The sequence below is a fragment of the Hetaerina americana genome, unplaced genomic scaffold, assembly GCF_022747635.1.
Source record: "Hetaerina americana unplaced genomic scaffold, ioHetAmer1.1.p SCAF_10, whole genome shotgun sequence".
In the NCBI taxonomy this organism is placed as follows: domain Eukaryota; kingdom Metazoa; phylum Arthropoda; class Insecta; order Odonata; family Calopterygidae; genus Hetaerina; species Hetaerina americana.
Window position 1 is genome coordinate 2,801,088 of NW_027286070.1, and position 14,882 is coordinate 2,815,969.

A 14,882-nucleotide genomic window follows, 5' to 3' on the forward strand; every position below is an offset into this window, starting at 1 on the left:
CCAAGGGGTCCATAGCTTAACGTCCCATCTGACAGACCGCGTACTCACTCAAAGTGCCCTCCACAAAGCACCAAGTAGGGATCGAGATACCTCTGAAAAATATTCAACGCCACCGGGATTTGAACCTGGTCCCTCTGGGTGGGAAGCCAGTACGATACCCCCCGGAACATCTCGACCGACCACCCCGCAACCCCCCATAATTCGTTAAAAGGTGCAATACCTTTAAGAAAAGGTAAAACTTTTTAAATTACAGATAGGTACACTGTAAAGGCTATTTGTATATGCATGGAAATTGTTAAGATTATCAGTAGATTTGTTAATTCTTGGTACTAAGATGTGCATTATATAGAACTAGGTTCCCCAGTGCTCATACCCAGGTGGCTCCTCCCCCACAGTATGAACTCATGCTTATACCTCGTGTCACCAATTCTGAGCCTTGCCAAGATTACTTCTTCTTGGTGACATCAATTAGTACAGCTGTTCTACTGATCCAGTAATCCTTATTTTTTATTATTCTTGTTTTACAAAAGTCCCCATTTCTCTTTGAATGTTTACACCCATCCTCTCCTGTCTGCCCCCCCCCCCCAGGTTAAGTCAAACTCATCCGAGTTGAGTGGGTGACCACTCAGTGATTTGGCCATTTGGAGAAACTAAAGTGTCACTTGTCACTCCACCACAACTTGACCAAGTGGCTAACACACAATTTGAAGCATATTTGGCACGTAGTGAGACTGCCTTATCCACTCCTTGCTAGTTTGCTTGCCCAACAATCTTAGCTTACACCACGATGGCTTTTGTTAGTGGACAACATAGAAGCCCTGAAATGTAATGAAATAATTGACTTTGTAATTCCACACACTTTTGTGTGGAATTACAAAGTCAATTATTTCATTACATTTCAATATGTTATGCAAATTCCACAAAGTTACGCCTGAGACAACTAATTTTATAGAAGCCCTGAGTAAGGGAATTCCAGAGGATCTTCTTCCAGCAAGAATTCCATGGACTCAGTGGCTGGCTATGCAGCATTCAAGCTGGTGGAGGGGGGGGGCAAGCTGGTGAGGTCACTTAGAAAGTTCCACGCACTACTGACTAGACACTACCTTAATTGTTCTCAAGGTTGGGTTTCTCTCAGCCCTTTTAGTTGCCACTTCCTGGACACTGCTGGAGAATTCTTCAACCCCCTACCCATACAGGGTAGTGAAAATGTGATAAAGATCGTTGATTGCAAATTGATTAGCATGGTTGCAAAATATCATATAATTAAAATAAATATCATGCTATTAGCTGTTCACAATGTAAAGAATGATGAAATACTAATGTCTGGATGCATAAAGTTAAATGAAATAAAACATGAGATAATTGAGAAATTTATTCCCTCATATTGAAATCCACACCTTACAAGCATTCCTTTATAAAAATACCACAGTATTTAGCTGCTGAAGTTTGATTTAGCAAGTTACATGGGGTAAGTATAATATAAAGCACACTTTCTTCTCTCTCTCTCTCTCTCTTAATTTCTCATGACAATGAATAAAACTTACAATATAGTGAACATTTTTAATTTTAATGTTATTATTATGTCTTCTTCACATTTACATTTAAGGCCAAAAAAAGTTTCCATGACTCCATGGGATTAATTTGTGGCAGGGAGGACTTCATAAGTCTAAGGATTCAACATGGCACTTTGTTTTGAAGTCCTTAAAATGAGAACAACTTAAATGCCAAAATATTAGTACATATTTCAAATCTTGACGTTTTGAGGCATACTAGATGAAAATGTAGCCTTAATGGTAGACTAACCAATTTTTGATGATGTCTATCAAAACAAGACTAAGAAAATGCAGTTTTATGTGTACTTGTTATTACATTATGATTTAATAATTACACCAAAGCAAACTTTGTGCCATTGGACTACTCTTAAATTTCCAAATTGCAGCTAGCATCACCAAATTATAAAATGTATTACAGATTTCTATCCTCAGCATAATAGGTAGCAAACACCAATTAATAGCACCATTTTGAAATCAGGTAACTTCCCAATAGAGTAACAAGTGTTAAATTATGAAAAAATCAACATTTAAACTTGGCATATGTACATTCAAGGAAAAATAAATGTTTAAGTGTTGAAAATCCAAAAATTCAAAAATATTTAACAGAGTAGAAAACAATATCCTTCAGATAAACTTCTGAACAAATTTGTCATGCAGTCCATCCATTTTCAGTACACATGAACTGCAAACACGTTAAAAACTTCTTGATGGATTCTAAGATAAAAAGGCATTGGAAATCTAAGATAAAAAGATTGGTCTTAAAAGGTAATGGTATATAAGAACGGTAAAAATTAATAAGAGCACTAAGAAATCAAGGGCTAGGAGTGAAGACTTGAAACACTCACAGAGAGCAAATGTAGCAGAAATATCTTAAATTCTCCCTTTGTTCCCAATCTCAGTCATTATAGCTGGCAACATATAAGATGCCCATAGGTCAGTTCTTCTTCCTCCACAATTTGTGGTCAGTTTTATTTAAAGATCTGTTGGCCACTGCTAGGTTTACCTTTTACTTAAAAAATAACAAGCATAAAACCTGACTTATACTTCAGGAGGCCACGGTCAAAATTAAGGGATTATAGTTAGGTAAGTAAAAACAGAGAATTCCTAGACCCACAAATGGAACAGCGCCCACAACATTCAAAATGTTCTTTAGTTATGGTCATAGATAAATGCAATTAAACCAGATTTTAATTCATCAGTCTGCCAACACTCACAGAATCATCCTCCAGCAGTCATCATTTCTTGAATTATCAGTCATATAACAAAATAAATATCCATCGCCTTATTTTAAAAAAGAGCACCAAAGTTTCCTATTCACAACCATGCCGTTTCTCATCACACTGCTTTTAATTCATTCATTCAAACAGGGGGGGGTCCATCAGGATATGTGAGCATTGGCTCAAAACTTCGTGCGAAGTTATTCGCGAGGGCACACGAATAATCCTCTTCTGCATTAGGAACCAATGAGGCGACACCAACCAAGAGCAGCATGAGGGCAGCCTGGATAGGAAGGGATGCACGGAGCACCCGCCCAAGGAACCTGTAGCTTCTCGAAAGAACTGTGCGGTCTTCATCATCCTCACCTCCAGGGCCACTGGAAATGGAGCAAGAGATGCTTGAGAGTCAGCGAGGAACTAGGGTACTGGGCCAAAGCAGCCAGCAATATACACCACAAAACCATAAGTACATTCCAAAGAATTTATCCCATTCAAACAAAAAATATAATTTTACAAAAGGAAATTAGTGAAGTTTCACTAAGATAAAAAAGTCATGCAAGAGTTCAATGAACCCATGCCCTTGAAGTTAAGTACACCAAAGCAGCCATTAGAAATGAAAGCAGAGCACATCCTTCACATTAGCACAGCGTGTCATCATCAAATGTGATGTATTAACTCCATATTACCTTACCACCATTCTAAAGAGTTCAATAAGTTTATTTTTACAAATTTCAATGTGCAGAGCCCAAGCTAGCTCCAAAAAATAAAATGCCAATTCCTGCACATTACTAATGCAGCACTGTTCTAATGCTTTCCAGAATGAATTAAATTTAATCAGATTGATTAATAATATCATTTTAGAATAAATATATAAAATAAATTGCCATTTGTAGTGACTAGCAAGACAATCCAACAGCAATGTCTTTCCAATATAGCAACATTTACATTTCTACATAAATATGACTTTTCTCGAAGGACAAATTTGAATAAATTATTAAACAAACCCACTTCCCTAGCATAAAAAGACCTGATTGATAACTGGCACTCAAAGAAAAGAGGTAGACTATGCTTGAATCTCTTTAGATTAAATTAGTTGCCACAGCAACTGCAAGCCATGGTCATTATTTGTTAAGTGTCAGGTGCCAAGTAGTATGATCAGTATAATTTATAGAAACTAATTAAATTAAAAATGTTAAGCTACAACAGTTCTTAAGAAAATCTGGTAGTGTGTGCACTTTGAATGCACCAAAATTATCTTCAATGGTGTCTTGATAAGAATACCTGATTCATAGGACTGTCTTGGAGAAGGATGTATTCCATAAGAGATCAGAAACTAAAAAGAAAAATAATCTCAAGATGGAGGCCATTCATTTTCTGGATCCAAAGTCTGAACCTATTGCAGTAATTAAAATGATCCTACTGTCTGAGCAAGAGAGTGATTTCTGTAGAAAAGGATGACACGGGAGAAGTTTAACTTGCCAAGACTTTGAATCTATTGCACTAAGCTCACACTCGAGCTTATACATCATGTACTCCACAGGAGAGGGCTGCACCTCTGTTTGAGACCTTCACACCATGCACCTTGCAATTGCAGAGCACAACACATCACAGAGTGTGAACAAAACCAGAATATCCTTGCAAATCCCTGGCCAGAACCAACTACCTTTGAGCAAACTAAATCAACAGTGTTCAACTGTTTTTCAACATTCTTGGAAGAAATCTTTTTTTAGAATTTATTATGACATTCTGCATGACCAAAATTGTTGCCAGGGAGTAATTTTCAATCATTTGCTTCATTAATGAATCTTTTTAACATTTAGGTTCACGGAAATGTTATTCACCTCAACAAAAGCAAACAGACTACAATGTAATGAACCTTTCTGGATAACAGTACTACACAGCACATACTCGTACCTGTATTCTTGTATCTTTTTAGTGCATTACAATTGAGTTCCAACTTGTCAAACTAAAATTAAAAACTTATTGAGGAGATAATCCCTCACCCTACCAATGATTTATATTCCCCAACACATTTTCCAGCACAAAATTGCATAGCACGGGCAGCCACATGCCTTAAAGCACTGCAAGTGGCACTTCACCCCTTCATTTAACCCATCACGCCTTGACCTGTTTGCCTCACACTCATCTCTCTAAGATGTGATTCCAGGAGTGGCTCACCAGAAGGTCACCATGCTACTGCTCTGCTTTTTCACAAATAACTGTTTTAAAAATAGCAGCGTCACCTGATAATTGTTTTTTTATTAATGCAAAACAATACAAGTTTTTCAGTTTCCTAAATTATGGGTGATGCACTCATAGCTAAAAGTTGCTCCTTTCACCACAGCTGTTACTTTGGCCACCATTTCCATGTCTCATTTTGACTTAATGGTACATTTTGCTGTTCCACACCGAGTGGCCCAGTTCAAAAAAAAAGTTTCAATTTCGAACCTCTGAGTGGGTCCTATTCCTTCAGTTCAGTTGTATTTCTCATTGCATTCCTGTGAATCTCGTTTGCATCATTTAACTATTTGGAGGTATCTTCAGATATAACCAATACACACACTTTAAAATACCCAAGAACTGCTAAAAGTAACACTTCAGAGAGCTTGTACAAATGATGATTTTTGGGAAATATTGGATGAATGCCACGTAGCATGAGTAGAGGAGCAGATAAATTGCAAGGTTAAAGGGTAGAATCAAATTGATAAATGAAATCGCGAGAATTTCATTACTTTTTTTCCAGCAATCAAAGTAAAATAAATGGCCCTAGCGTTTAATCTTTAAAAAATACTAAATAAAACTTATAAGCTTCGGCAGAAGGCTGTGCAGGAAATAATGTTTCTTTACCAAGCAATCAAAAATAGTAGGTCGTCCAGTCATAATGAATTATCTGCATTAAATCACAAACTATAATCCTTTCGTAACTAATTCAATTAACTACCTTTAATTTAAAAGCGCATGCAGTATAAATGTTATCCAGGTAGTACACACTCCAAGCACTAAGAGAAATTAAGGAGAAAAATTTTTTGCATTCAATCTGAAATTTTATCGGTCACATTACTGTGAAATTCTTCCTCAAGAAACATGATGAGTTTGTTGCATTAGAATTACATCAGATTGTGCCTTCATGCCAGGAAGTTCTCAGGGGTGATGGGGAAGAGAGGCAGTACATATAATATAAGGGGGGGGGAACACAAGTGGATAAGAACAGAAATTACCATGCAAAAACAAAGACAGCATAACTATTAACTATTATTATGTAGAACCGGTACCAATACTATTCCTCACATAAAAAGAATAATATTTACTTTGAGTGCTGCTGTTCAGGAGGGATGGTACCTTGAAGATGCGTTCGGCCAGGCGTTTGATCCAGAAGCTGGCAGAAAGAGGATAAAATAGTGAATACATCAAAAACAGATTGCTAATCTGTGATAAGTTGCAATTTACAAGGACAAATAAAAAGTGCACAGTACAATGATGGAATGATCACCATTAAAATGATTTCAGCAATCAAGCAAGATACACAATCATGCACTTAAATTCTCAGAACAAGCAAAGTCGATGCTACAATATTGCAAGAAAAAATTCCAGTGCATAATCTACCAAAATAAAAAATAAGAAAATCATATCCCTTTCCCACTTGAGGTCCCTGAATGCCAAACTTATAACCCAAATTTTCATGTGACATCACAAAAAAAAAACAAAGTAACGAAAATTTTCCCACAACTGAAATTAATTAAGATAATACCATACTGATGAAGATGAGTCACTTGGGAAAAAAACCTGTAGAATGAACGTATGTCCATCAAGAACATACTAAATCAAAATTTCATTAATGCAAGGTTATTACACCATTAATATTGGAAAAAATTATAACTTTCCTAAGAAACGCATTAAAATCACAATGCATAATACATATATATGAGAATTAGGATGTACTGAAAGACAGGTAAATTGGCAATATGGTGATAGTTTTTGACAAATGGTGACATTTTGGAACGATGACAGAATTTCCCGACTCGAATAATCCAAAACCTACATTCCAACTCCACCATTTGTCACATCAAACATGTTAGGGGGCATTTCCTCAAGGCATCTAATGCTTCTGGACTAGGACACATTGCTATCCAACTACATATTCTCTGCATCTTTACAAGTGAGGCATAATGACTGATGCTACATAGTGTCCACCCAACACTGAGCTATTCCGTCCCTGGGAAGTTTTACACTATTAAGCTACATGAACTCATCTCTGTCTCAGAGAACTGGTGTTTCCAATGCGCTGGAATGCAGAAATTATGCATCAAGTAGGTTGCTAGCTACAACCAACAACAAATTCAAAAATCAATAAAAGTGGGCAAGGCCCAAGTCCAGAAACATTTTTCTAGGCTAAAAGGAAAAGCCTGGGCAAAGATATGAATTTCCATTTTGGGTCAGTTGCCTTGCAGTATTTTCCTACAAGCAGGATTTGCCTGCTGTTTTAATAAATTTATCACTGTATATAATTTGAAATACTCGAAATTCTACTCTTTGACGGGGTTTTTAATGGATTACAACTTGAACACCATGGAAACTACATCTTTGCTGCTGCAAAATTCACTTGCGACGGGAGCATTTTGCTTACAAACAATCATTCATTCATTTTTGTGGTTCTTACTGTTCCTTGATATCAATGTACATTTGATTCTGTGCTTCAAATTTGTGGTGCATTCCTGTGATGGCAATTATTTTACAAATGTGTTTAAAAGGGGATGTGTTTCAAAGCATTGTGTGTTTTTCCATTATTTATTCTGCATTTTTTGTTTGGCCAGTGTCCAATGCTCTGTGCATGGCATGTTTCATGCTACTAGTGCTTTTGAGTGAAGGCAACACTGTTGCATGAAGTGGAAATATGTATGCATTCCTCATGAAAATAGGTTTGTAAACATGTTCGTAGACATAATTTAATTAGTCTAAAAATTGGTTTCAGCCATATTTTTAACATTTATACCAAAGAACATCACACAACATAATCTACTGATAGGTATTATTTATTAAAGAGCATTGTTCCACTATTATATTACTTCATTGCAAGATATGGTTAGGAAAAAAAGAAGATATTATATACACAGATGATGGATATACGTTATATTTACTAATTTTGAGACGCTAGAGTATTTTAGGCATTATTATTGGAAGTGAGAGCAAAGAATAAATGAACAATATCAAGCTGATAAAGTGGAGCAGATGTGGGTGAAGATTTAGCTGCAAGACATTTTTGTCTCTGTGGCCTCACCTATTTACTACTCATTACATTAATATTACTTAAAGTACTCGACACCACTGTGATCTTTAATGCTACACAATACTTGGAAAAAAAGAAATTTCAAATGCATATTTCTTAAAAGCATGACAAACTTAGGACACACTAATCAACAATTTTATACTAGCTCAAGCCTCAAATATACTCTCTTAATAAGGTCCCTGAATGAGATGAAATATTATATCACCACTGATGGGTAATAAATTCTATTCTAAATCAGATGAGTTAATTAAACGCTGTGGTATGTGTTGCCAGAGATTTGCCATCACGTTTAACGATGTATTGTGCCCACAGAGGATTTGAATGAAATTCACTTCCACTGGAACATGAAGGACTTCTTTTCACACTTGGATTGAAATGCATTAAATATTAATACTGAAAAGTTATTTTGAATCAACACTTGGCTGATTTCTCTGTCAACTCTTCAAGGCAACAATGTCTACTTTAATGGCAACATAAGACTTGACGCATTACAAGTAACAAATACAAGAGAATTGAGATCTTAATTAGAGCTATCATTGGTTGGTACTGAAATGAGCCACAATGAGAAAAAATGACATGACTTCAACTCTTCAACAAGGCAATTCCATTGAAATTGAAACTTAACAACTTGGCTTTTCCTTATAGAAAAAATTTTTTATTTACTACCTAGGTTTCGTCATGGTATAGCATCATCAGGTGAACACAGTATATATATCTCTAGATGGAGGGGGAAGAGGAGGGAGGAAGGAAAGGATTGGTTGGGGTAGGAAGAGGGGGCAGAGGAGGATGATTGGTAATATTGATAACTTATCAATATTACCAATCTGCCAGCCATCTTCCTACCCCAACCAATCCTTGCTTTCCTCCCTCCTCTTCCCCTCCGTCCAGAGATACATATACTGTGTTTGACCTGTATTTTTACCTGATGATATTATACCATAACGAAACCTAGGTAGTAAATACAAAAAATTTTCTATGAGGAAAAGCCAAGTTGTTTAGTTTCAATTTCAATTTGAAGATTTGCCACCATGTGATAACAGAAACTGTTTCATTTTAAGGATATTCTAATTTAGAGAAATATAAATACTCATCAGCTTCTATGGGAACACACTATTTTTCTTAATGAAGCAGAAATTTTTTGAATTTTCATTGTAAAGGGCAATAGTTTTGCAGAATTAAATTAAGGACTAACCTTCAAGTTAATTTTGATTTGACTGAACTGAAATTGATTTTGTTGGTATTTAGATAACAATTAAACTCTGTTAAAAAACATTACTTTTTTCTTCCTAAGATAATTTTTACAGTTAGCTTCCACAGTCTGCTCATTATACACATGAAACAATTGCATACAAGGCCTACTGCATTTATTAATAATAAAAAATTACAATTATCTATAAAATGGTGACAAAATATGCCAATTTGAGGCAACACTTTAAAAAAGTGGTAACTTATAGTATGATATGAGTAGAGTTGCATATATAACAAGAAGATTGAGTTGAGCAATTATTCTACATTCAAGGTCTTCAGATTCTCAGTTGAGTGACTCACCTCCTGAGACAGCCTTGAGAGGCTCTGTGCTCCTAGAGTGCCCACAACAGCTATGCCGAGTTCTGAGGGATCCCTGCCAAGCACCGAGCCTAGCTTAAGAACATAGACTCGGCATATTCGACGCAATGACTGGAGGCGGAGCCTGAGGTTGGTCAGCCTTTCCCAGGCTGTGTGCCCACTGGCCCCTGCTCCCTCTGGAGGGGTATCAGTCGAACCACGAGAGGGACCTTGCTTCAGCAGGTGGTCAGCAGCCTCTTGGAGAGACAACACCCTCGGCTCACATTTCTCCAAGTCTGCCAGAAGCTCCTGCAAGAGTGGCAAGATCTCCGAGCTCAAGACTCTGCCTGCTCACCCCTTCATTCTTGCCGCCAAATTTAGGCATTTCTCATGACAATAAGGATACATGTATCCAATTGTTCACAGGCAAGCAAAGTGAGAATTTCAACAGTGATTATCAGCGTTTAACTTGATGTTCACATGCCACTGAAATTCTCCCCACAAACGACCTGACCCAAGGTGCATTCCACTTTATGGCATAATTCACATTAGCGAAGTTGTCATAAAAGCATGAGGCAGAATAAACATAAAGAAGGCGGAAAATATAAATAGTAGCAGCAAAGTGTAGCTAACAGCTGTTGACATGCACGTATTTAATAAATTATTTAATATTGTAATGATTATACACAATACTTTTTCAAACAAGCTTATCTTGGAAGGATAAAACGAGCTTCCTACAGCCTTTTCTAAGACTCACTATATTAATAACATTTGGTAACTTCCCAGGCATATGGATTAATTTCTTCGCAAACCTCTTCGGCACCTTTCTAGTAAGCACATAATTGGTCAAGGGTGCCTAGAGCCAGTCCCTGGTGAGGGAAAAACTCCCCGTAATCCAATTTGGGCAAACCAGTGCGACTGTGTGTATTTGTAAGTTCCCGCATATTGTCCCTGGGAATAGGATTAATTTCCTTGTAAACCTATTCCGTAAACAACACCCACCCCCCTGTGTAAACACAAATGTCTTAGTATTTCGAATGCATGTCTTATCACTTGCAAGCGATTGACATTCCGTGTAAACGACCACACAAATCTCAATATTCCCCTCCATTGTGGTTTTTTCCTTTACCAGTGGTGTACAAAAACTCTTTAAAGCTTAAGGAAAGATTATTTTACCCATGAATAAAGACTCATCACATCATTCATTGTCATTATACAAAGTGTCCATGAATAATCAACTGCTGTAAGATGTCATGATATGAGATGTACATGTATCGATTGGGATAAAGTAGCTGGATTACTTAGAAAACTCCATAATTAAACCTGTAGCTGAACTAATAGGGGTAATATTGAAGCACACAAATGCAAAACAAATTGCAGTAAAAGATTCGTAAATGGCCCGTCAAATGAAACTTATCCTAAAATACATTAACTACAGAATGACTTTACTAGTAGGGACATAAAAAAGATATTCCCAATACATGTTTTGATCCCATTTTTTTCATTCTGAGTCCTAGGAATCTGTTCAAATCATTTCAGTTTCAAAAATTCTCCTAAGGTTCAAACGAAACTCATCTGTTAAGTTTAGTCGTTCAAAATTTTATGATTGTCTATTCTTAAGAGAGCCATCTGCCATTTTATATTTGAAACCAATTTAAATCAGATAAATGTCCTAGTTCCCGAGTGAATCGTGTGACTTTTTTAGTAATCACTATATGAAAAATAGTATTTGAAGGTCAGCATTTTACTAAAGAATAAAAAAGGCAAAATTGAAAAAATTGCTAAGGAGATGAAAACTTAGTTCAATAGTTTCAGCCTCAACTTTGTGGAAGTTCATTTATTGAGATGAAAACTATTTGCATTCACTGAAAGGCTATAATCTACTCAAGATTAAAAAAAAAAACCTCAACCCACGGGAATCCCTGTCTTTCAACCTGAATGAACTATTTGACCTTCATTATTTTGCAATGACTTATTACAATGAGAACTTAAAAAATGCCATTATACACCACCTGCCCAAACATAAAACAAGGAACAAATAAAATGAAGTAAACTCACCCTGAATTTGTTGTATTTTTCCTCAATGACAGCCAAATCTTCAGTTAGGTCAACTGGTTCCGTCTGTCTTATACTGTTTTCAGTCTTTTCAAGCCAGTTCACCAACTCATCTATTGTTTGATGGAATTCGTGATTCTGGAATTAAAATAAAATACTCTCATAAGAGACGATGACCGAGAGCACACGGCACCATGCCTCACGCCATTATGCCAAACAGCAAACCCACCTCCATTAGTGATGTCTGTAGTCTGGTCTGCCATCTACCAGCAGCCTGGCAAACACTCTCCCACCTCCGATTGGTTGATTCTAGGCGACTTCGGAGCTCATTTGCCTTTGCCACATCCTCGGTATGGTCGGCAAGGTGCTTACCAACAATATTTAAGGACACCACTATGTTGTTATGACTATCCAGATTCATGAGGAATTCCTATGCACCAAAGAAGAAATTGTGCGTGAAAAATATTAAATGGCTGGTGAATGGTTACATAGAATTGCTTGCTCAGAGAAGACTCGCATTAGAAATTATTGCAAACTAAACACATCATGATATCTGAGGATTATTGAGAGATGCATAGGGTCAAACTCAGGATTTAGGGTGGTCAAGCCTTTTTAAGCGATGCAAGCATCTCTGGTGCAGCATCACACAATATTTTCTAGATAACAGCAGTGCAGGGATTCAGTTAGATTTTCAATTTCCTACGAACAAACCACACAAAATACTTTTTGCAATACTCCCCATAGTCATAGCTGAGTCAGGTCTGATCCTTGGAAGATAATTAGGTCTCCCCATGAGTGAGCAATCTTTCACTTCACTGCTCACAGCCTCAACAAAAAGAGCTTCAAGTGGTATCATGTAGGGGAGCTAGCTTTGAGTTGGACCTTCAGTTAATGGGCCCCACACATTAATCACCTTAATAAGACCACCACTCTCCAGCACAAGCTATTTCTCATAGCTACAAGCCAATTTTGCATTCTTCATCATTATTTTTTTAGCACCTTCCAAGAATAATACTTTCATAATCACTCATGGTATTTCTATATTTTACACAGCCCGATTTATTTAATAATCTACCCTACATTTTATTTTAGAGGAGTGATTAGGTGACTTTAAGCTTTAATAAATAGGCTCCAGACTCCCAAGATAGATGTCACACATAGATGACCAGAGGTCAGTGGATCCCACACCGGGATTCACAAATAAACTCATCAGAAGGCATAAAGAATTAACATAAAGAGCCAGATCACTTCAAAGAAGTTCACACTGAAACAGCTCCCATGTTTACTAACCCTGTGGTCTTGTATTGCGTCTTCCAACTGCTCTATGTTAGTTGGAACAGGGTCCAATGTACTCTGAGTTCCTTCGGCAAATTCTAACCATTTCTCGAGCCGCCAAAGGTCATTGTCCAACTGCTGCCAGTTCTTTTTTGAGCACAGTGGGCATGTCAAGCGTGCCCGATCACTGAAAACAAGAGAACATCCACATTGCATTGCACATACTACTTATCACATGGAAAACTTCATCAAATTAAAAAATGGAGAATGAATGCATGCTGAGATTACAACCTAATAACTACTGTAACGTAATGATGGAACTTGTATGGGATAAAAACACAAAAGAGCTTGGGGAAAATAAAACATTCCATTATAAATTTAAAATTAAATATTCGCTAGTAGTAAAATAATTTTACTTCCTGAGAATGTTTCATGAAAAATTATTAACACTACTGCTACATAGTAAAGGAGGTTCACCCAACTTAGTAAAAATATAGAATCTCATCAGAGGCAAAACAAAAAAGCTGGTGCAGAGTAAAATAAAGGAAAATTAAAGTGAATTATAAAGTCAGAGAGTCTAATGCAAAACCTATGACATTACATCATATGGCTTGAAACCCTTAATGGAGAATTAGAATGGAGATATCAATAATTAATACTAAAGAGCTCCTCCTATTTTCAGGTTCAAAATGGCGACCAGTGTGGTACATTTTGTCTCATCCACCATTATAAATCGGGAATTGACCCGCGTCAAGTCTGTAAATACAAAATAACAACAATAACAGTAGAGGCTAGGGCTAATAGCTATGGACTGAGAAAGAATGGAGAGGGGATGGCAAAGAAACTACAATCTTTGCACCTAAAAATGTGGCTGCAAAGCAGAACAAACTTAGCATCACAAAACATTTAAGTTTCTTCCACGTGATAATTGCAAAGTTTCCATTTGCACAACACCTAAGTTAACTTGCGGCAAACCTAGAAAATACATCTGCAATCAAGATAATTTATGATTCCAGGATTTTTCTAGTTTTTCAAAGATAAAAAATAGCTTGCAAAAATTTCTCCTGTCATTTTCAGTATTACATTTCCTGATGATACCTGATGGACATGACTCTATTTACATCTGTTTATATTTCAGCATTTTCCTCCATAGAATATTCATTCATGGGTAGATAATATATAAATAAAAATAGTTTTAAAAATTTGACCATCAACCAAAATAAAAATCCCACTTATGATGGAGATTTTTACTCACTTGTGAGTTTCATGGCCTTGCATTGGAGTAAATGAGATTTTAAAGCATCTATATGAATACTAATATTGACATGGCAATTCTTTTTTTTCCTAGAATTCAAGCGACTATCAATGCAAACTCATTATGGTTTTGAATAGAACAAAATACTTATGCAAAAATATCAGTATTAGTAATTCACCTTACACTAAAATAAAATGCATCAGTCATGTTCTCTTTTACTATCCCACTATTTCTATTTCCCAGTAAAATAGGAATTCATTCAAAATTTCAGGTTTTACTGCTTAATTCTAGGATTTCTTCAAGGATTTCCCTATTCCCATTTTTCCCTCCAGTTTCCACCGATTCCAGGATACCTACACTGCCATTACAGTGTCCACTCTAGACTTCAATGAAATAAATACAAGCTTAGCTGCAGGCAGCTGATCTTTCAAATCTTATGAAAATTTATAAGAAAATAATTGGCAATGCTTAGCATAATATTCTCATGGATTCATCAATATCTACCTTCATTTTTTTCAATAAGAATTGAAGAGAATAAAAAACTAAATATCAGTAGATTAATAAAGAAAAACTATTTACACACACCATAATAACCATTTAAAACTAATGGGGTACTGCCTTAAAGGCCAATTCTCAGAAACAGTATTATTTTTAATCTGGAGTACAATTTTTTTCCATTCACATGCTGCCTTGCAGTT

General features: G+C 36.3%; 1 protein-coding gene across 1 annotated transcript in view; it reads right to left on the reverse strand.

The window, feature by feature from the left end:
* Positions 1 to 1,354: 1,354 nt before the first annotated feature.
* Positions 1,355 to 14,882, reverse strand: part of LOC139699463 (muscle-specific protein 300 kDa-like) — an 89,415-nt gene continuing 75,887 nt past the window's right edge. The window contains exons 22-27 of the mRNA XM_071598186.1: positions 12,945 to 13,116; positions 11,884 to 12,084; positions 11,658 to 11,792; positions 9,603 to 9,908; positions 6,079 to 6,146; positions 1,355 to 3,147 (exon numbers count right to left, since the gene is read on the reverse strand). Of these exons, the coding sequence (XP_071454287.1) occupies positions 2,913 to 3,147; positions 6,079 to 6,146; positions 9,603 to 9,908; positions 11,658 to 11,792; positions 11,884 to 12,084; positions 12,945 to 13,116 (1,117 nt within the window). The 3' untranslated portion in view covers positions 1,355 to 2,912. The remainder of the gene's footprint in view (positions 3,148 to 6,078; positions 6,147 to 9,602; positions 9,909 to 11,657; positions 11,793 to 11,883; positions 12,085 to 12,944; positions 13,117 to 14,882) is intronic.